The sequence below is a fragment of the Homalodisca vitripennis genome, unplaced genomic scaffold (genome assembly GCF_021130785.1).
Source record: "Homalodisca vitripennis isolate AUS2020 unplaced genomic scaffold, UT_GWSS_2.1 ScUCBcl_5911;HRSCAF=12870, whole genome shotgun sequence".
NCBI lineage: Eukaryota > Metazoa > Arthropoda > Insecta > Hemiptera > Cicadellidae > Homalodisca > Homalodisca vitripennis.
Genome location: NW_025782051.1, coordinates 3,623 through 24,773, shown reverse-complemented (window position 1 = coordinate 24,773; position 21,151 = coordinate 3,623). Strand labels below are relative to the sequence as shown.

Here is a 21,151-nt window from a genome sequence, read left to right as displayed (position 1 = left end):
TGAACTTGGTGTTCCCAGTTCGTAGATTTTACAAAATTACATACAGATCCCTTACTTCTGATGTATGCTTGAGGATAGCATCGTTATATTCACACTGATAAGGGCTAATATTGAGGTGGAAGGTAATGCATAGGCATTTGTCTTTGTTTAAGGACATCGAGTTAGTACCACACCATTCCACAATACAATCCAGTCCAGCTGGAAGAAGGTCACAGTTACTAGCTGAACAAATTTTCTCATAAAGTTGGATCTCATCAATGAAAAATAAGTACTTATAACGCAGCTGGTTTGTGACATCATTAATAAATATGTTGAACAGGTAAGGATCCTTACATCCAATATAGATCCTTGTGGCTTTGAATGAGCAAGAGAGAGTTTCATTAAAGAGAGCTTGTAGTGTCCTATCATGTAAGTACCTAGAGATCCAGTCAAGCAATTTGCTGGCAAATCTACATGTTTCGAGCTTTCTTAACAACAGTATATGACTTATATGATTGAAAACCTCGGAAAAATCAAGTTCGATAGCATCGACCTGGGAGCACTCAACGAAGGCATCAAATATGTCAGACTGGAAGGTCAACAAGTTTGTGGCTTAAGAACACCCACGCATAAATCCATGTTGATGAAAAGTAATTTGATGAGAAAAGGAAAAGTGTGTCCTATTGAGGAAGACCTTTTCGAATATAGTTTGGCGATAACTGAAATTATAACAATGGGGCGGTAATTTTTCACATTATTAACTGGACCCTTTATGAGAATAGGAGCAACAAAATTTCTTTTAATGACATTAGGAAATATGCCATCTGATAAAGATTTATTGAATAGCCTAGTGAGAGGATATTCTATCAGTTGACAGCAGTATTTCAGACGCTGGGGAATAGACTCAGACCCACAACCCTTGGACTCATCTAAAACTTTGATAGCCTTGTGTACTTCAGATAAGTCTAACGTAACAGATGACACTAAGCAGGGAACTTATATTGACAACAGTTTAAGATGAAGATATGAATATTGTACCTTTTTCTCTACAGCACGCTGGTTTAACACTTCTAAAGCTGGCGTTAACTGAGGGCTCGTGAACGCTGGTGTTCCCAACTTCATGATCCCACCTTTCTGCCAAGCAATTTCTTCAATAGTATTCCCCAACAGACTCGTGTGGTCTAATCCAAGGGAGGTGATACCCACTACAGCAGGTTTTCTGTAATCATTTCCTTTATAAATGGTTTCTATAAATAATAATGATTTTGTTAAAACATGTATAATAACAACTTTTACTATGCTATTTATATATCTGTAAATTTTACAACTAAACTTTATAATTTCAATAAATTTTTAATAAAGTGTCTTATATATGAAATGAAATCCAATCTATTACAGATAGATTACTCAGACGTGAAACGGTTCGCGCATGGAGGGGTGTGGAGTTTGAGGAGATGGGTGGGGCGGGGTGGGTAAGAGGAGCGGAACGGCAGGTGCGGCCGGCAGCTACTAGCACTACTGCAGACATTGGGCTGATACGCGTGTCTAGGCATTGTACTCCCTTAAAATTACACGACTCCAAGATATTGCTGGTTAACAAAATAAAATATTACTATGAATAAATATTTAATGAATAATAAAAACTTATGAATCTTCACTACCAGCATGAAGAACAATCACCCGTTTCCCTTTACTTATTGGGTTCTTTAAACCTTTGGTTTCACTTTCTGTCCAAGTCTTGGAGACCGCAGAAGAGCTGTGAAAATAAGTTTCATCCATATATACAATGTTATGCCCTGCTTCACGAAACTCTTGAATTTTCCTCAAATAATTTAACCTCAATTCCGAATATCTGACTTTTCTACGAGGAGTTTCAGATTATTTTCTGCCCTCTTCCACTTGAAACCTACGTCCAGAATAATTTTTCTTAAACTAGATACACTCCCTTGATATTGTATTCTTTCTTTCATTGCCCTTAAAATACCCTTTAATGTTGGCCTTTCCTCTTCTGTTACGTGAAACTCGTTTATCACTCTTCTTAGTAAGCATTTATTAAAATCATCGAAATCACTCTTTTCCTTTTTTCTTGGCCTTCTTTTATGGGGAGTGGTGAATTTCTTTGTTTCTCCCAGGGAATTTTCACTTTCTTTTAAAATTCTATACACGGTACTTGATGATTTCCCACAAGCATCTGCCACTTTTAGTCTGAGCTGTTTTCCTGACATTCCGGGGTAGTGTTTCTGCATATAATTGTAAACGTTGTATATTATTTCGCATGCTTGACTGTGAATAACAGGTTTTTTTACAGGTTAAGAAATCGAAGCACCTGCGTTGTCCATTGTAACAACTGATACGTATGTTTTCAGTCACGCTAATAGACACTTCACTCATAGAGCAGATAGAACTGACTGACAGCGCTGCACGGTGAGCGGGCCGGGCCGCGCATGCGCGCAGCGACATCTGTCCACTGCACATCCAAGGACCGTTTCACGTCTAAGTAATCTAAGAGTACTGATAATTTAGCTTAATCTTATACATAAAATTCTCGTGTCACAATGTTGGTTACCTTACTCCTCCAAAACGGCTTTACCGATTTTTACCAAATTTTATATGCAAACTCAGTAGGTCTGAGAATCGGCTATTATCTATTTTTCATACCCCGAAGTGTTCAGAGTGGCCACTAACTAAATTTAGAAGATCACAGTTTTCAAAGCACCTACATATTGGTATTTAACTGCAAATACGAAACATTTACGATTGTTATTTAGCCAAACACTATTTGAAGGCACTAAGTTAAGATGTATATTTGTGTTTAAAATGAATTATCTACGGTTGAACTTAAAGCTCTAATTTTAGACCACTTTATAATAAAGTACATGTACAAGTACCTTGCGTCTTTTTTAATTTTGTTGTTTATCGCAGGACACCTCAGCCTACAAAAAAATTTAAATCTTCTATCATTCAACTTTTAAATATGACCAGTAATTACCATCATTAATAAGTAATTTGTATTATTTATTAAACGTTACTTGAATTATTGTGTCTGTAAAATTAACTTGATTTTTTATTCACCCATAAACTATTCAAACAACTGAAATTTTGACATGTAGATTCTAAAGGTCTCCGGGATGAATATATGCATATTCTTATTTCTAAAATCCCTCCAGGCTATGCCCCACTGGTCTTTAAAGTAGCAACATAATCCCTCTAAAGTTCTGAAATATTAAGTAAAAGAGCATTTCTAATGTTATCAACTGTTCTGTGTAAACATTGTTTATTATTTTAAATTTGTTTACACTTATAGTGAGTGAAAATATTTTTAACTTCGTTTTAAAACTTCGTCGTTTTAGACTTCAGCGATTAGGTGAGTACTGTGCTGGACTGTGCTTTTGTACTAATGTACTAATTCCAGCTCTAAATGTTCTAGAATATAACCAATGTTTTTCAGTTAAAAAGGAAACAAACGAGTAGTGTCTTTGTTAACGTACTTTTAGCTGTGCATTTTAATCAAATATTAAGTATTAGTTCTAAAAGATAATGTTACTATCTAACAAAGTAAATTAGAATAGCCATAAATATAAAATGTTAACGTATTTTCTTGATCGTGGCAACAAGGCAATCTCAACATTGGCGTCAGAAATAAAATTCACTCAAACCAGTAATGGTTTGTACATACATGTGCAACACCTACTAAATTATGTGCAAAGGAGTGGGTAACTGCTAGAAGTGCAGATATAAGAGACAATGTAGTCTGACATGTACTTTACATTTAAACACTGTTATTAAACCTAAATTATTTGTCTTTTTATCAAAGTGGTGTTATCAGAGCTGTGTATATATATATATATATGGTATCTTAGAGCAGTTTCAATAGAAAACTAAAATTTTCTGATGTACAATATTTCGTTGTAATTAACAACTTCATCAAGTACACTTTTAACCCTCCAAGTGGTGAGACGCTGCAGCGTCTATTAAATCTCGTTCGCGAGTGGCAGAGACGCTCTAGTGTCTATTAATGCAAGCCTCTTTTGATCCGCTATTTCAGATGTTATGCCGCGACTTAAACGCTATATACGAGGGTCGTCCACAAAGTAACCTCCGTTTTGAAATAAAAAATAAACCAGTTGAGATACAAAAAGTTTATTATATAAATGTTAAAACTACAGCTTTTCTCTACCTTTCTACATATTCACCATACAAATTCAAGCACTTATCATATCTTTTAACAGTTTTTGAAATTCCGTCTTTAAAAAAATCTGCCGCCTGAGAACATAGCCAACCTGTCACAGCGTTTTGAAGCTCTTCATCACTCGCAAACCTCTGGGATGCAAGCCACCGCTTCATGTACGGGAAAAGATAGAAATCACTGGGAACCAGGTCCGGGCTGTAGGGGATGTGGTCAAAAACGTCGCATTTGACCTTTCCAAAAGTTGTTCTTTGAGCTGTATGAAGGCGGGCGTTGTCATGGACAAACACAACACCAGATGTCAGAAGACCATGACGCTTGTTTTGAATCGCTCGTAGTAGCCATTTTAGTAAAAGGTTTCAGGAAAATGATCCGAAAGTTCCGAGATTGTGAAGCGACGGTTCTTGCGAATTTTCTCATCCACTTTGTTCACCAAGTCATCACTGACGAGAGATGGCCTACCACTCCGGTCTTCACCGTGAACGTTCGTTCTTCCATTTTTTTAAAAACGAACCCATTGACGGGCTACACCTTCCCTCATAATGTTTGGGCCATACACCGCACTCAATTCACGATGAATTTCAGCTGCTGTGTAACTTTTCGACCACAGAAATCTTATTACACCACGTACTTCACACTTGGCGGGATTTTCTATCATAGCGCTCATGTTTTTACGTTGTAACAAGAGAACGCGCGATCGCACGATGCTCTCCCTTGCACGGCTAGAAGCGTACTGAACGGCTGCGCACACCGATGTGAGAATGGCGGCGCTACCCCCACTACTTATCGCGCCACGCCCAAACGGCGGTTACTTTATGGACGACCCTCGTATTAGGTATGGTTAGAAAGACCAGATTCCAAACTTTATTTTGATATACTATATAGATATGCTGGCACTAATGGAACCCTTACAAACGGTCCATCCACCAACTGTACTACCTCCTGGACCAAGTGAAGATCTTACTCACGGGATTGCTCATGTACCAGACTTTGTGCAGTGTCAGTGTTACACCAATCCAAGCTAAGTGTTTCATATAATTACCATTCTATTCTGTGTGTTATGTAGTTTAAATTGATACATGATATGTCTTACCTATATAATTCACAGTATTTTATATAAATTTTCTTTTGTGAACATACAAAACCAGTAAAAATGTCCTGCCACTTGGAGAAAAAAGTATCGCTACTCAGAGGGTTAAAACATACACAGAATAAAATAAACAAACAAAAGAAGAAACACCTGATAATAAACATTCTAAATGTAAATACAATTTTGACATGTAAACAAGTTTTGATTAGTTGTTAATTTAACAATAATAACATAATATAATATAATTTTGAATTTAGGTAAATTTGTATATAAGAATCTAATTATTCAAGTGGAAAACAATAATTTAGCGAATGTTAAGTCCATATGGTTGTTTCGATTTTAATATAAGTTGGTGTGCCAATTCATTATTCCTTAAATTTAAATCATTTTGAGAGCTGTTTTCACAAGGTGTAATTTTTCTTATGGCTTTGAGTTTATAACAATCCTCAATGCTTTTGTTATGGTGAATAGCGTGTAAGGCTACTGGTTTTTTGTCGTCTTTGTGATTGATAGAAAAACGGTGACAGGTCATTCTTACCCGCAAAGAATTTGAGGTTTGCCCAATGTAGCCCTTGGGACAAAACCTACAAATTAGCTGGTAAATTGAATTGTTGAGGTACAGTCCAATTTACCAGCTATTGGATAGGTTTTGTTAGTGACGCTACTTTGGAATTGATCGGTCTTATCCATAATTTTGCAAATACCACAACGTGGTTTATTACATGGTTCACAGCCAAAAGATAAATTTTCATAATTTTTTCCAACTTGAATTTTGGGCCTTACAAGCATATTCTTCAAATTTTTAGGTCTCTTAAATACTATTCTAGGTGGCCTGGACACCTGGAATTAACTGGAATTTCTCAGTTAAGGGCGAGTTTTTAAAATGTCATAGCCAATTTTCATAACTTTATTGAATTTGTGCAAACCAGGATAAAATTTTGTTATAAATTTAGGATAATTTTGGAAGTGATTTGGAATATTTGTAACCTTTTTTTGTTGTCTGAGCTGCCGGTTCAACAGTTTTTTAGGGTATTCCCTGTTAGAAAAAGCTTTAGTAAGTTTGCTTTTGTAAATTTTGAAATCGTAAGCGTTTGTACATAAGGATTCGGCTCTAATTGAAAGACTTTTTGGAATGGACTTTTTTACATGATTTGGATGGCAGCTACATGTCATGTAAATCACCATTATGTATGGTAATGTAAGTAATTAATTTTATTAGTACCCTTAACATGTATTTTGGTTTTTAAAATACAATTTTCTATAAAAACTTCAACATCCAAAAAAGTGACGATTTTGTGATTAATATTCCAATTAAAGTTAAGACATGAAAATTTATTTAAACTATTTAGGAAATGATGAAGTTTCTCTAACCCATGATTCCAGACTACAAAAATGTCATCTATAAATCTTAGCCACAATAAAAGAAGGAAATTTTGAGTTTTAAGAAAATTTTGGTTCTAAAAATCCCATAAAAAGGTTACTTTAACGTAAAATCAATTAAACAACTTTATTTGTAATTTCAAAGTACATGGAAGCTTAGAAAATAGCACCTTCTCTATTAATCTCTTTGCTCTAGGTTTTTGATATCGGAAGTATCTATGTAATGTTTAAATGATCTGTAAAAAAGAAGTACCCATTTACCTAATTAATAGTATTTGATTTTGATGGCATAGTTTTCTTATGACGTATAAATATACCAGTCCAGGAAAGAAGTTTTAAATATTTTATTTTATTTAAAAACTTTATCTGTGGTCATTTAAGTTTTTTATATGGTTTTTATATCACTATACAAATGGATGTAGTATTTGGATTAACCATTTAAGTATAGTTATGAAATTAATTTCTGTTCAATAACATCAAAGTATAAAATATCTGAAAACTAAAAAGTTGTGGTAAAAGCTGATTGTTTTAACCTTTTTTAAAGCTAACTGAGGATAAATATTTACTCTTCATAACAATAAAAACACTTTGAACAGCTTCAAAACACAATGTTTTTAAAGCCGCTTTAATTTTTTAAAGTTGCACTCAGTTTCTAACAAAAATTAACACAGTTAAACTTTACTAATTTAATTACACACATATTCAATACCTTCAATGTGATTTATAAATTCCTACTGTTACAACTCTCACTTGAATATATTTGTGCAGTCCAGTTCTCCACCGATTCCGACTTCAATGATTGCTACATCAACTTTTTCTGCTGCAAAAACGTTGAGTGCCATAACAGTCAAAAACTTGAAATATGAGGGCATGTCATTTGCATGTTCCTGAAACAAAATTAAATTTCCAAGTTTGAGGTTTTTAAAATCAGCCAATTAATTAAAAACCCAAGTTTGTTTATTAAACAATAATATTTATGAATAAATAAGGACATTATCACTAACTTCAAAGACTACTACAATGAGAACTCAATAAACCATTCTTACAAAAAAAATCCAAATTCCAATTTGGACAATACTTATAGAATGATGACTTTAATTTTTGGCATTTTATTATGCTTGGTTAAGTAAATTAATTTGTTTTTAATTTCTGCATGTGTTTAGTGTTATGATATGTAGAGTGCATGGCCCAATCCTGAACTAATGCACACAGTTTTTAATTCTCAGTCAAATCTTTATTTTCTTAGATGTAGTCCTTTACAAAATGTTGGTAGTGTTTTTTTTTTTTTTTTTTTTTTTTTTTTTTTATACCTGCAGGAATGTTAAGTTTTATTTATATTTTTAGTGTATGACATGATGTACATTTATTGGTGCAAGGACTCTAATTATTAAATGCAGCTAAGTTTCTTTAGTTGAATGTTGTTTCCCCTACACATAGCCTATTACAATCAACGAACTATACTACTGGAACGCGCACTGCCCATAAGCCACATGTTGTGTTTTCCGGTCGCACACAGCTGTGCGTTTCAGGTGTATCCATGGACTTGCAGGCGCTTAAAGTGGGCAAGAACTCACCGAGTTGTGCAACGATCAAAGGGACGATACGGCATCACGCTTTTTCATGCCGAAACAAAAAATATTGTTGTTATTTGCATTGTTGGCAACTCTTCCTGTTTATTACCTCAAGACGTCTAATATGAGCAATTCAACTAGTTTGTTTTCTGTTTATTTGTCAATGTTAGTAATGTTTGTTATTTCGTGACATGGTGAAGAGTTGCTCTGCGTACAACTGCACGTCCAGATGGACTAAAGACAACAACATTTCTTTCCACAAGTAAGTTCTTACTGTGTCAATCATGTCAATATTTATTTGCAACTTCCAAAATAGTAATTCTCACCAATATTATCTTCTGTATTGCCAAATTATTAACTGGGTTACCCAAATAATTAAAAGTACGGTAAGACTGTTAATGAGTAAATTAGCCTAATAAGCTATCGTTTTTTAATCATGAACAATAATTATATAGTTGAGTAAAACATGCTTCTCACTCAATTATTTCATCCGCATTGATCCATGATATCAATGTTGGTCGTTATAGCACTTATAAATGCATAAACTTATAAATCATTGCTAAAAACAATATCTACTGACCTACTCTACTTTATAATTATTTGATCTTTGTGATTTTCAGCTACATGTATTTTATTATTTGTTAATTTTTTTGTTTTAGCTTTCCATTGAATGACGACAATTTATTAAAAAAGTGGATTAATGTGACAAAGAGAAAAAAATGTTAAGCCAACAAAACATACTTTTTTATGCAGTAAACATTTTACCAAACATGATTACCATTTAATTTTCCCTGACACACTAAGAACATGTCTAAAAAATGAAGCAGTTCCAACATTTGTTTATTTTCCATGTCATATGCAACAGCCATTGGAGTTTGTACATTTTATGTAGTTTACTTTGAAATAAAATACTATCAATAAAAAAGTTGTTTTTCACCTGGAAAATATTTAAACGTCTGTAATCTTCGTTTCCGACTTCATAAGTAAAATACAAAATCAAAATCTCAGTTATTTTGATATTGTACAAAAATCTGTTTTTTTTTTTTTTAACTTAAAATAAAAATCTACGGCAAAAAGCAGTTATTTTGTTATTTTATTTAATAATAAATAAATTGTGGTATCTAACAATATTATTAAGTCTAGAAGGCATTTTAAAGTGATGTTAAATCATTACTATAATGCCAGCCATATGGGCGGAGTGAGTTCTTGCCCATTTCCAGCGCCTGCAGACTCTGAACGCAGCACAGGATTTCGGCTCGGTTTCTCCGGCCCAGAGCGCGTTCCATTAGTATAATTCGTTGATTACAATTTGTAGGTCAGCTGAATAAATCATTTGAATCATTATGTTTATAATACTTTAAAGAATTTAGAAGATCCATTATCTTGAAACCTCACAAGCATTTAATGCTCATAACCATGTAAGAGGTTTATAAAGGTATGGATTCAGTTGATTGTACTTAATTCGAAATTATGGTATTTATCATATTTACTATTAATGTGACTTGTGTTTTATGGTGGAAACGGTTAATTCAATGTGATGAGTCTGGAATCTGACTCCAGATACTGCACTAAGAAGGTGAACTAGAGCTAAACTCAATATTCACCTCATTCATGTTATTGTGCCTTCTCAAAACTTTGTGTGGCCACTATTTTTAAACCTTACAAGGTATAAAAAAATCACAAAAAAACACTGTTCTAATGACATTTGTGAAAAATGCTTTTCAATTCTGCTCTAAAATACATAACATTTGTACCTTTTAGGCTATCTCAAACTTTTTCACAACATAGACCAAAAATGAATTTATATTTAATATAGTAAACACATTTTCTAGCAATTTCAGTTGTAAGAATTGTTTATATCTCTTATGACTTTAAGATGAAAGCCCTTCTACATTTAAAAAAGGAATGATTATATGTCAATTTTTAAGTATGTCACTAGCATCTTCCGATTTAAAAATTATTTTTTACATATTAATTTTAATTTTGATTGTAAATTAGACATTTTGAACCTGTGTGTTATTACCAGCCTTAAATTTGTTTATTAAAATCAAAAACATTTGTTTGTCCATTTCTAGAAATATTAAACGAATTAATATAATCTCAAAACAGTTCTAGTTGGGTCTCCTTTTATCTCTTCTGTTTATCAATGACCTTTCTGTCTTCTCCTATTAAACAACGTGTTACCGATATGTTAGGACTTATCTTATCGCTTTATGATGATACTACTTTCGGATTATAAAGTTTAGATGCCTGAATTTGAAAGTTAACCAAAATCTAACTCGTGCAGCTACAATTAAAGGGAGGAACATTGAAATTTGGCTTGTTAATTTCTGCTTTGAGATATATAAAGGGAACTATACACAAACAATAACTTCCAGTTTTAATGTGGGTGATAACAAAAAACGAGTACTGGTATTTAGCACTTTTCACACAACTGTAACTTTGAAAATTCGTAACTCAGAGACTTATGATCCAATTAAGACCAAATTTATTATTCAAGATATGTAGGTACAGGTGTACTGTGTTTGAGTATATAATTTTAATTACATGTAAAAGTTATTAAATGAAGATGGTAACAAAAATGAAACTGACAGCCTACCAAGTGATAGGCTTCAACAACGCTCTTCCAAATTCCATGGTTGGCCATGCACCATCATAGAACTCATTCATGTGTATCTAGAAATAAAGTTTCATGTAACATTTTAAATCTATATATGAAATAGTTTTCAAGATATCTTGCTACATGAATCATTCACATTTTTGTTCATTAAATTGGGTACCATATTAGTGTTTAAGTAATAAAAATCTACACACCAAGTCAACATAAAATGATGTTGTACATGTTGGAATAGCTAGGCTATGTCTTTAATACCATATATGTTAAAATCTCCTATGATTCTACTGAATTTGTTTAAAAATTTATTTATTCTTATAATTTCTTGTTGCCATTATGGTTACCCATAAGACCAATGTAAACATATTTAATAATGATCAGTCAAATCCCATGAAGTGAGATGCAACATCATCAAACTCAGAGTTTCTCATATAGAATTGAAGTTTAATGCACAATTTAGAGTCCATAGGTCAGTTGAGATATTAAGTTCTACTAATACTCAACACAGTAAAACAAAAGTGTTTATAAAAACAATGTTTCAAAAAAGTGTTTAAATAACAGATTTTTATAAAAATATTTATATTTGTCCAATTTAAACTTTCTTTGTATTTTTAAGATTTATATTTATCTAATAGAACGAAATTTCAGGATTAACATAACATAAAAATGTTGGGATTGTATGTCAGCTTTAATTTATATTGGGCTTTCAAAAAGTATTGGGTTTTTGTCAAGTGATTATAGTTGTTGGTATTTGTAATTTTTTTATTTTTACAAACTTTTTTATATTTTCTTATTGAGTGCTAAGTTGTGACTACTGAAGATCTACTTTGCCAAGAGACTACTTTCAAATTAATGAAACTACCTGTGTCTGATGAGATTTGTGAACTTTGTATGAAAAGTAAATAAAGGAGAAAACTTCTTGTAAATCTCATGAAACTCAAAGACGTTGTAGGTTATTTCTTTATTGAATAATTTTTAAGAAATGTGTTAAACTACTTAATAGTTTTCTTTTTGTACCTTAAACTTGGTTGTTTTATTGAATTTGTTTTTGCTGTTTTTTTCTTTACAGAGAGAGGTTTGTAGAGGTTATACTTTTTTATGCAAAAAAATTATTTTTAGTGTTCTTTTAAAATTTTTGTTATTTTTTAATATTATCTACTAAGTTACTTTCACTATCCGTGTCATCATCACGTCAATGAAGTAAATCGTCTACTTGTGCATTGTATATTTCTATGATAAAGTGAACACTACAATAAATACTCCGGGTTACATACAACAACGACACAAGGTAGCTGTCTGCACTGTGTGACTACAGCGAACTCATTTAGAAGCAAACACTCATGACAGAGGACCCAGCAAGTGCTGACATCTAGTAAAAAATTCCAGACCTACATGCACAATGCACGGTTGACATAAAAATGCTTCTTGCGCAATTTTACAACATACAACAGAATAAAACAGGAACAATATAACAATGCGTAATATTACGTAAGTAGAACACTTTTATGCAATCGCTATTAACATAGTTTTATATCAAAAACCATGAAAGGGGTAAATTTTACAAATAAATTAAAAAAAATAAGTTATAATGCAAATTGAAAAGGTATGACATAACATTAAGAACTATAAAAATTTTAGGCCATTAACCTGAATATGAGTACAACAACTTTCCCATAATATATTATTAATGTCTATAATAATAATGTAGAATAAGATTAACTAATAAACCATTAAATTACCTTCTCTACTTGTAACTTGTTATACACTTTCCAAAAATATTGTGCAAAAACTGCTTCTGTTAGGGGAGTTTTGTTGATTCGTATTCTCTCTCTAACAGCAACCAAATGAGGAGAAGAGAAGAAACCAGTTTTATAACCATGGAAATGAAGAATTGATTCGCATATGGCACAAGTTGAACCTTTCCCTTTGGTACCTGACACATGGATTACAGATAACTCTCTCTCTAGTTGATCTAAGGTAATTCCAGACCTGTAACAATCACATGTAAACAAATAGTGACATAATAATATCACAAAATCTTTCTCACATTCCATATGTAATATACAAAAGATTCCTCTTGACAATTATTGGCCATTTTCATTACACCCAAATAAGTATAATTTTCTAGTAGCCTTTCCTTCTAATGATTAAAATTAAACTCAGTCTCGCCTGTCAAGTAAAGACACAAAATTCAGTTTCACATTCAACCCAAACTCAAAAGTGCCAGCATAAAAGATGGTTTCCCAGAAAACCCTAACTTGCTAGTCTCAAGAGGCAGTATTGGGAATATGCTGTCTTTGCTGGCAACCTTATCTCACCAGCATCAAGATGGCTTCCCAGAAAACCCTAACTTGCTAGTCTCAAGAGGCAGTATTGGGAATATACTGGCTTTGCTGGCAACCTTATCTCACCAGCATCAAGATGGCTTCCCAGAAAACCCTAACTTGCTAGTCTCAAGAGGCAGTATTGGGAATATGCTGGCTTTGCTGGCAACCTTATCTCACCAGCATCAAGATGGCTTCCCAGAAAACCCTAACTTGCTAGTCTCAAGAGGCAGTATTGGGAATATGCTGGCTTTGCTGGCAACCTTATCTCACCAGCATCAAGATGGCTTCCCAGAAAACCCTAACTTGCTAGTCTCAAGAGGCAGTAGTGGGAATATACTGTCTTTGCTGGCAACCTTATCTCACCAGCATCAAGATGGCTTCCCAGAAAACCCTAACTTTCTAGTCTCAAGAGGCAGTATTGGGAATATGCTGGCTTTGCTGGCAACCTTATCTCACCAGCATCAAGATGGCTTCCCAGAAAACCCTAACTTTCTAGTCTCAAGAGGCAGTATTGGGAATATACTGGCTTTGCTGGCAACCTTATCTCACCAGCATCAAGATGGCTTCCCAGAAAACCCTAACTTGCTAGTCTCAAGAGGCAGTATTGGGAATATGCTGGCTTTGCTGGCAACCTTATCTCACCAGCATCAAGATGGCTTCCCAGAAAACCCTAACTTGCTAGTCTCAAGAGGCAGTATTGGGAATATGCTGTCTTTGCTGGCAACCTTATCTCACCAGCATCAAGATGGCTTCCCAGAAAACCCTAACTTGCTAGTCTCAAGAGGCAGTATTGGGAATATGCTGTCTTTGCTGGCAACCTTATCTCACCAGCATCAAGATGGCTTCCCAGAAAACCCTAACTTGCTAGTCTCAAGAGGCAGTATTGGGAATATGCTGGCTTTGCTGGCAACCTTATCTCACCAGCATCAAGATGGCTTCCCAGAAAACCCTAACTTGCTAGTCTCAAGAGGCAGTATTGGGAATATGCTGGCTTTGCTGGCAACCTTATCTCACCAGCATCAAGATGGCTTCCCAGAAAACCCTAACTTGCTAGTCTCAAGAGGCAGTAGTGGGAATATACTGTCTTTGCTGGCAACCTTATCTCACCAGCATCAAGATGGCTACCCAGAAAACCCTAACTTTCTAGTCTCAAGAGGCAGTATTGGGAATATGCTGGCTTTGCTGGCAACCTTATCTCACCAGCATCAAGATGGCTTCCCAGAAAACCCTAACTTTCTAGTCTCAAGAGGCAGTATTGGGAATATACTGGCTTTGCTGGCAACCTTATCTCACCAGCATCAAGATGGCTTCCCAGAAAACCCTAACTTGCTAGTCTCAAGAGGCAGTATTGGGAATATGCTGGCTTTGCTGGCAACCTTATCTCACCAGCATCAAGATGGCTTCCCAGAAAACCCTAACTTGCTAGTCTCAAGAGGCAGTATTGGGAATATGCTGTCTTTGCTGGCAACCTTATCTCACCAGCATCAAGATGGCTTCCCAGAAAACCCTAACTTGCTAGTCTCAAGAGGCAGTATTGGGAATATACTGTCTTTGCTGGCAACCTTATCTCACCAGCATCAAGATGGCTTCCCAGAAAACCCTAACTTTCTAGTCTCAAGAGGCAGTATTGGGAATATGCTGGCTTTGCTGGCAACCTTATCTCACCAGCATCAAGATGGCTTCCCAGAAAACCCTAACTTGCTAGTCTCAAGAGGCAGTATTGGGAATATACTGTCTTTACTGGCAACCTTATCTCACCAGCATCAAGATGGCTTCCCAGAAAACCCTAACTTTCTAGTCTCAAGAGGCAGTATTGGGAATATGCTGGCTTTGCTGGCAACCTTATCTCACCAGCATCAAGATGGCTTCCCAGAAAACCCTAACTTGCTAGTCTCAAGAGGCAGTATTGGGAATATGCTGGCTTTGCTGGCAACCTTATCTCACCAGCATCAAGATGGCTTCCCAGAAAACCCTAACTTGCTAGTCTCAAGAGGCAGTATTGGGAATATGCTGTCTTTGCTGGCAACCTTATCTCACCAGCATCAAGATGGCTTCCCAGAAAACCCTAACTTGCTAGTCTCAAGAGGCAGTATTGGGAATATGCTGGCTTTGCTGGCAACCTTATCTCACCAGCATCAAGATGGCTTCCCAGAAAACCCTAACTTGCTAGTCTCAAGAGGCAGTATTGGGAATATGCTGTCTTTGCTGGCAACCTTATCTCACCAGCATCAAGATGGCTTCCCAGAAAACCCTAACTTGCTAGTCTCAAGAGGCAGTATTGGGAATATACTGTCTTTGCTGGCAACCTTATCTCACCAGCATCAAGATGGCTTCCCAGAAAACCCTAACTTTCTAGTCTCAAGAGGCAGTATTGGGAATATGCTGGCTTTGCTGGCAACCTTATCTCACCAGCATCAAGATGGCTTCCCAGAAAACCCTAACTTGCTAGTCTCAAGAGGCAGTATTGGGAATATACTGTCTTTGCTGGCAACCTTATCTCACCAGCATCAAGATGGCTTCCCAGAAAACCCTAACTTTCTAGTCTCAAGAGGCAGTATTGGGAATATGCTGGCTTTGCTGGCAACCTTATCTCACCAGCATCAAGATGGCTTCCCAGAAAACCCTAACTTTCTAGTCTCAAGAGGCAGTATTGGGAATATGCTGTCTTTGCTGGCAACCTTATCTCACCAGCATCAAGATGGCTTCCCAGAAAACCCTAACTTGCTAGTCTCAAGACGCAGTATTGAGAATATGCTGGCTTTGCTGGCAACCTTATCTCACCAGCATCAAGATGGCTTCCCAGAAAACCCTAACTTGCTAGTCTCAAGAGGCAGTATTGGGAATATGCTGGCTTTGCTGACAACCTTATCTCACCAGCATCTAGGTGGCTTTTCTGATATCACTACTTAGGTATTCTCAATGTGTTATTGGGAATTCACTGGCATTGGCAACAATTCAATGGTATAGATTTATAAACAAACAAATTGAAAAATTTTGAGTCTCAACACTATGTCACTATAGATGGAACAATTATTAACTTTTCAAGATAGATGTCAATTTAAGATCTGCATGCCAAAAAAGCCAAGTAAGTATTGCATACAAATTGTTAAGATCTGTAGTATCGGAACTAGGAACATGTTAAACGCAGAACCATTGATAAGGAAAAGTACAAAAATTCAACTTGCCACTAATTACACTATCAAGACCTCTCAGCACCGTTCTGTAGTACTAATCGTAATTTAACCATGAGCAATTGGTTTTGAAGCATTCTCCTCACTATTGTTCTTAGTAGGGATCCAGTAAATCTAACAGTCATCGGCATCATCAGAAGAGAAAGACTAGAACTGGTTAATTTTATAACCTGTATAAAAAAACAATGAGATTAGTGATGTTCACTCTCTATATAATAGCACTATTTCTCTTTAATTTCAAAAGGTAAATTCAAGCAAACCTGCCTTTAGTTTGCCTTGTCAAGTATGCACAGTATTTGTGGTGTAAAATAACGGAATTTAATTTTTTTGTATTGACCTAAATTTAACAACATTGATGTTTGATCACTTAGATATGAAAAACTAAATACCTCAAAATAAATATTATGTACTACTACTAGTTATCCACAGCCTTGCATACAATTTCGTAGGCTTTGCAAGTATATATGAACACTTCTGGTTGGAATGTACTATATTTCTGATGCCAATTTTGAATTTGACTTGTTGCCACGATCAACAAAATATGTCAATGTGTATTTATGGACACTGTAATTTACTCTGGTCTTAGTATTTATTGTGACATAATTGATTTTGCCTTATTTCCCCAAAAACTTTGTCAAAAGGCAACCAAGATGGGTTTTATAACAGTCTTTAAATTTATAGTAAAAATATTATAGTAACTCTGTCTTTGATATTTGCATTACAGAACTGACCAATTACTTCATACTTAATATTCGGTCAAATGTACAGTTAAAGTATATTGTTACTAAAAATTTTAATTTTCTTATCTGGATATTTTCTTGCATGCTCAACAGCGTTGCAGAAAATGTTTAAATAACAAGTGTTGTTACTATCAAGCTTACTCTGTGCTTTTAAGGCTATAAATATAGGCTAATTGAAAAAATTGGTTAAACAGAGTGGCCACTCAAAACCTCTTTTCAAATTCCCGGTCCCCTGGTCAAATATTACTGATTCTCTAGTCCATCTTCAAATCAAATAAACAACTGTAATATTGTAGTTTACTCTTACGCTGAGTGGAAATGTGAAGGTTTATCGCCACCAGTTGTATTTGCAGGAAATGCCACAAAGATAAATTTGGTGGTGTAAATTTCTTCGCTCGTAAATGATATACGAGAAATTCAGTGACGATTCATTGCCACCACATATTTTAAGTTCCTTAGTTTTTATCTCTGATCTTTCAATGTGCCGACATAACATCGTGTATACCTAATAATTCTGTGATGTTTTGGAAAAGAAACGTATCCAATTTTGAAAAATAAAGAGAACAAACAGAGGGTGGTATTCCCTTATGTCTAGCCTAGCAACAGCCCTTAATACTTAGAAAACTCCACCAATTCCAACAGTAATCTGCCACAGTAGACTTGATCTATTGATCAACCCTTGCACCCAATTATCTTGACATTTGCGGTTAGTGATGTGCTGCTCCTGGACATCCATAGGTTTGCTCAGACATGAGTTACACGCCGGTTTTTGCTGTACCCAGTGTAGATTCAACTGGAAGCTATAAACCACCCAGAAGTACCCTCCTTGGATATTATTAAACGCTTACTATAAAAATAAAATTAATAAAAATCTATTATAATTGTACCAATTCTTATTGATAGTGATTTTTATGAAGTTTGTCATTCCAGTATTTAATATAAAAAACTACAAGTCGCTCTTTGAAAACTGTTATGTATCGTAATATGTACTAGTTATTTTACATAAAAAATCTGAAACATTGAAAATAAACTATTTCCAAACAGACAGAAGTAAAAATTTAATTGTTACATTTCTATGACAATTAAAAATTTTTCTATTGATACATTAATATGTAATAATAGTGAAATATAATACTATATAATTATAGTATACTACAATCTACACACTTCTGTAGGCATATTTTTTCAATACTTAGGTACACACACAGTGATGATCTCTACATAGTAAATGTCTTCAATGATATATTTTAGATGTTTTTTAAATTTATATATACATTTTAGATGTATTTTTTGTACTTTAGAGGGATTGAAAACAATACAATTTTTATATATGGAAGTAAATCTCAAAGCTTTTTATATCACACTAATAATATTAAACAGTTTATTTGTTTACGTACTTGCTTTTAACATTTGTTTCCAAAAGCTAAACTCTCATTTGTTTACAGATTTTTTCTATGCAATCAATCATATGATTCACTGATCTCTTATTGTTTACATGAAAATACAGTTCACATTTTATGCAAAACAATAATATACAACATTAATGGAAATAATGTTTCAAAATAAGAAAAGGGCAAAGGGATAATTTATAACGACTGGTCTACTGCGTTTTTATTTTTACCCAAACTCCACAATACAATAGTACTCAGTGACTAATTGAATAAGATAAATTCAGTTCAAAATCTACCTTAAAACACTGGAATACAAAAATTAGTATACAGTTAAACTTGTATTGAAATAAGTATCATAATGCACTTAATTCGTGCTTATTACACAATACCTAAGCAAGTACTGACTAGTACTGACAGTATGATAGAACTCCAGAATTTATATAACCATTAATTAGTATCTAAGTACATCTAAATACAATTCTGATTCTGATTCTAGATTACATTGGAGAGGTCTCAAAGGTCAACAATTTCCTGAGGAAGAATCCTTGAATCACTGTTTTTATGAAGTAGATTATACCCCATAAGCCTTTTTATTTTAATATTTATACTAAAATGTAATGTTTTAATTATATCAACTTATTATATTACATACCTAGAGAGGTACTTTATAGTAGACTGAACATTGTTTTCTTGACTATAATTTTTTGTAAGTTTTAACTTCTGAAGAACTTGAGCATTTGTTTGCAATGAATTCAATGCTTCAATAGCGTCCTGAAAAAGCATAAACTGATTATTTTCAACAAAACATAGAGTACAAAAGATTGTAAATTATGTTCAGAATTTGAAATAGTATAAGATTCACCAAATCTCAGTGTTATGAGGTTAATTTCCTCAGCTGTGATCACACCTACTGGGGTAGCACCAACATTAACCCAAGAAGTTAGGATCTCCTGTAATTTATTTTTAGTAATGATCCTATTCTAGAAAATAGAGGGTCTAATCTCACTTTTATAACTAGAGTAGGTCAAGAGGTTTTGGATATTATCTTATCTAAAGGACTTAAATTCATTTCATTTATATAGTAAGGTGGCATGTTTCACTGCCACCTTACTAATGTGTAAGGTGGTGTTTGGTGTTTTCAAGGCTTCACTTTTGGATCACTGCCCCATTAGGTAGGAGAGGCGGGAGATGAGGTGAACGTGATCCACAGGGTTCCAAAATCCAGCAACTGGAGGGGATACAGAGTGTCCCTCACCAAAGAGTTGAAGGAAATAGAATCCTATCAGAAAGATGAATTTGAACTAGATAGGTCGGCTCAACTGGTAGAGCAAGCCGCCATAAAGACCTATAAGAAAAACTGTCCCCTAAGACCAAACAGACTAAAGAAAATGTGCCTTGGTGGACTGGGAGGTAAGAAACAATCAAAAACAAAACCAATAAACTTCTCAAATGGGCAAAAATGACAGATGACTGGATCCCTTACCAATATGCCCTAAATGAATACAAGAAAGAAATTAGGAAAATAAAACAAGAACCTGGAAAAACTTTCGCAAAAACATTAACAGCCTACTAGAGGCTGCCAGGCTTCAGAAAACTCTCCAAATTGATCACTCTAACCCTTTAGAGTCTTTGAAAAGGCCAATGGAGGCCTTACGGTGAACAAGAAGGAGACTACAACTGTTGGAGACGCATTTTCCGGGCGATCTCTTTGACTCAAAATGAGAATTTTATTCTCTAGAGCAGGGAGAGATTTGGTCAGGAGGTTGCTAAATCCAAACAACGGTCAAAAAGAATCTTTACATCTGAAAGAATTAAATGGGCAATAAGATACTTTAAGCCATTTAGATCTCCAGGGTGGATAGATTTTTCCGGAAGAAAGGCCGGATATTCTACTAGACACACTCACTATTTTGTTTAGAAACAGTTATGCCCTAGGATTTATTCCAAAGAACTGGAGGACGGCACTTGTGGTGTTTGTGTGGTAAAAGAACAGGGATCTGTCTCAACCCAACTTGTACAGACCTATAAGCATAACCTCGTTCATGTAAAATCTATGGTACATAAGGGACAAAACCTTACATGTACACCCACTCAGTCTATATCAACATGCATAAGTAAAAGATAAGTCAACAACCACCACTCTCCACAGCTTGGTGGAAGCGGTGGAGGGTACCTTCAAAGAAAAGGAAGCCCTTGTCAGCGTCTTTAAGGATATTGAAGGAGCTTTAGACGGAGTAGCATATCAATCCATGGAGGCAGCTCTAGAATGATTTGGAGTTGTCCCAGATGCTGTCAAGTGGATAATAATCATTCTAAAAAGTAGACAAGTTACAACAAAGATCATGAATGAATCAGCTACTATTACAAAAATGACCCTTGAGGCCTGCGTGAGACTCTTTGGATTTAAATGGGGTTTGAAACTCAAAATAATTTATTGGATCTATGAAGCCATTATAAAAACCAATTATCACATATGCTGCATTAGTGTGGTGGCCAAAAGTGGAACAAAAAAAGCTGCCAAGAGGTTACAGAAACTTAGCTTTCATAAGCTTCACAGGCCGGGAAAAAATCTATCCACCTGGAGATTCTAAATGGTTTAAAGTATCATATTTCCATTTAATTCTTTCAGATGTAAGATTCATTTTGACCATTGTTTGGATTTAGCAACCTCCTTGACCAAAT

The 21,151-nt window shown here is 34.7% G+C and overlaps 1 protein-coding gene across 1 annotated transcript in view; it reads right to left on the bottom strand.

Moving 5' to 3' along the window:
- The window catches only part of LOC124373581 (folylpolyglutamate synthase, mitochondrial-like), a gene marked incomplete at its 5' end in the record, with an annotated part of 31,903 nt that extends 12,663 nt beyond the window's left edge, over window positions 1-19,240 (bottom strand). The window contains 4 exons of the mRNA XM_046831945.1: window positions 1,018-1,198; window positions 7,386-7,522; window positions 12,560-12,809; window positions 19,122-19,240. Coding sequence (XP_046687901.1) covers window positions 1,018-1,198; window positions 7,386-7,522; window positions 12,560-12,809; window positions 19,122-19,240 — 687 coding nt within the window. The remainder of the gene's footprint in view (window positions 1-1,017; window positions 1,199-7,385; window positions 7,523-12,559; window positions 12,810-19,121) is intronic.
- Window positions 19,241-21,151: the final 1,911 nt, after the last annotated feature.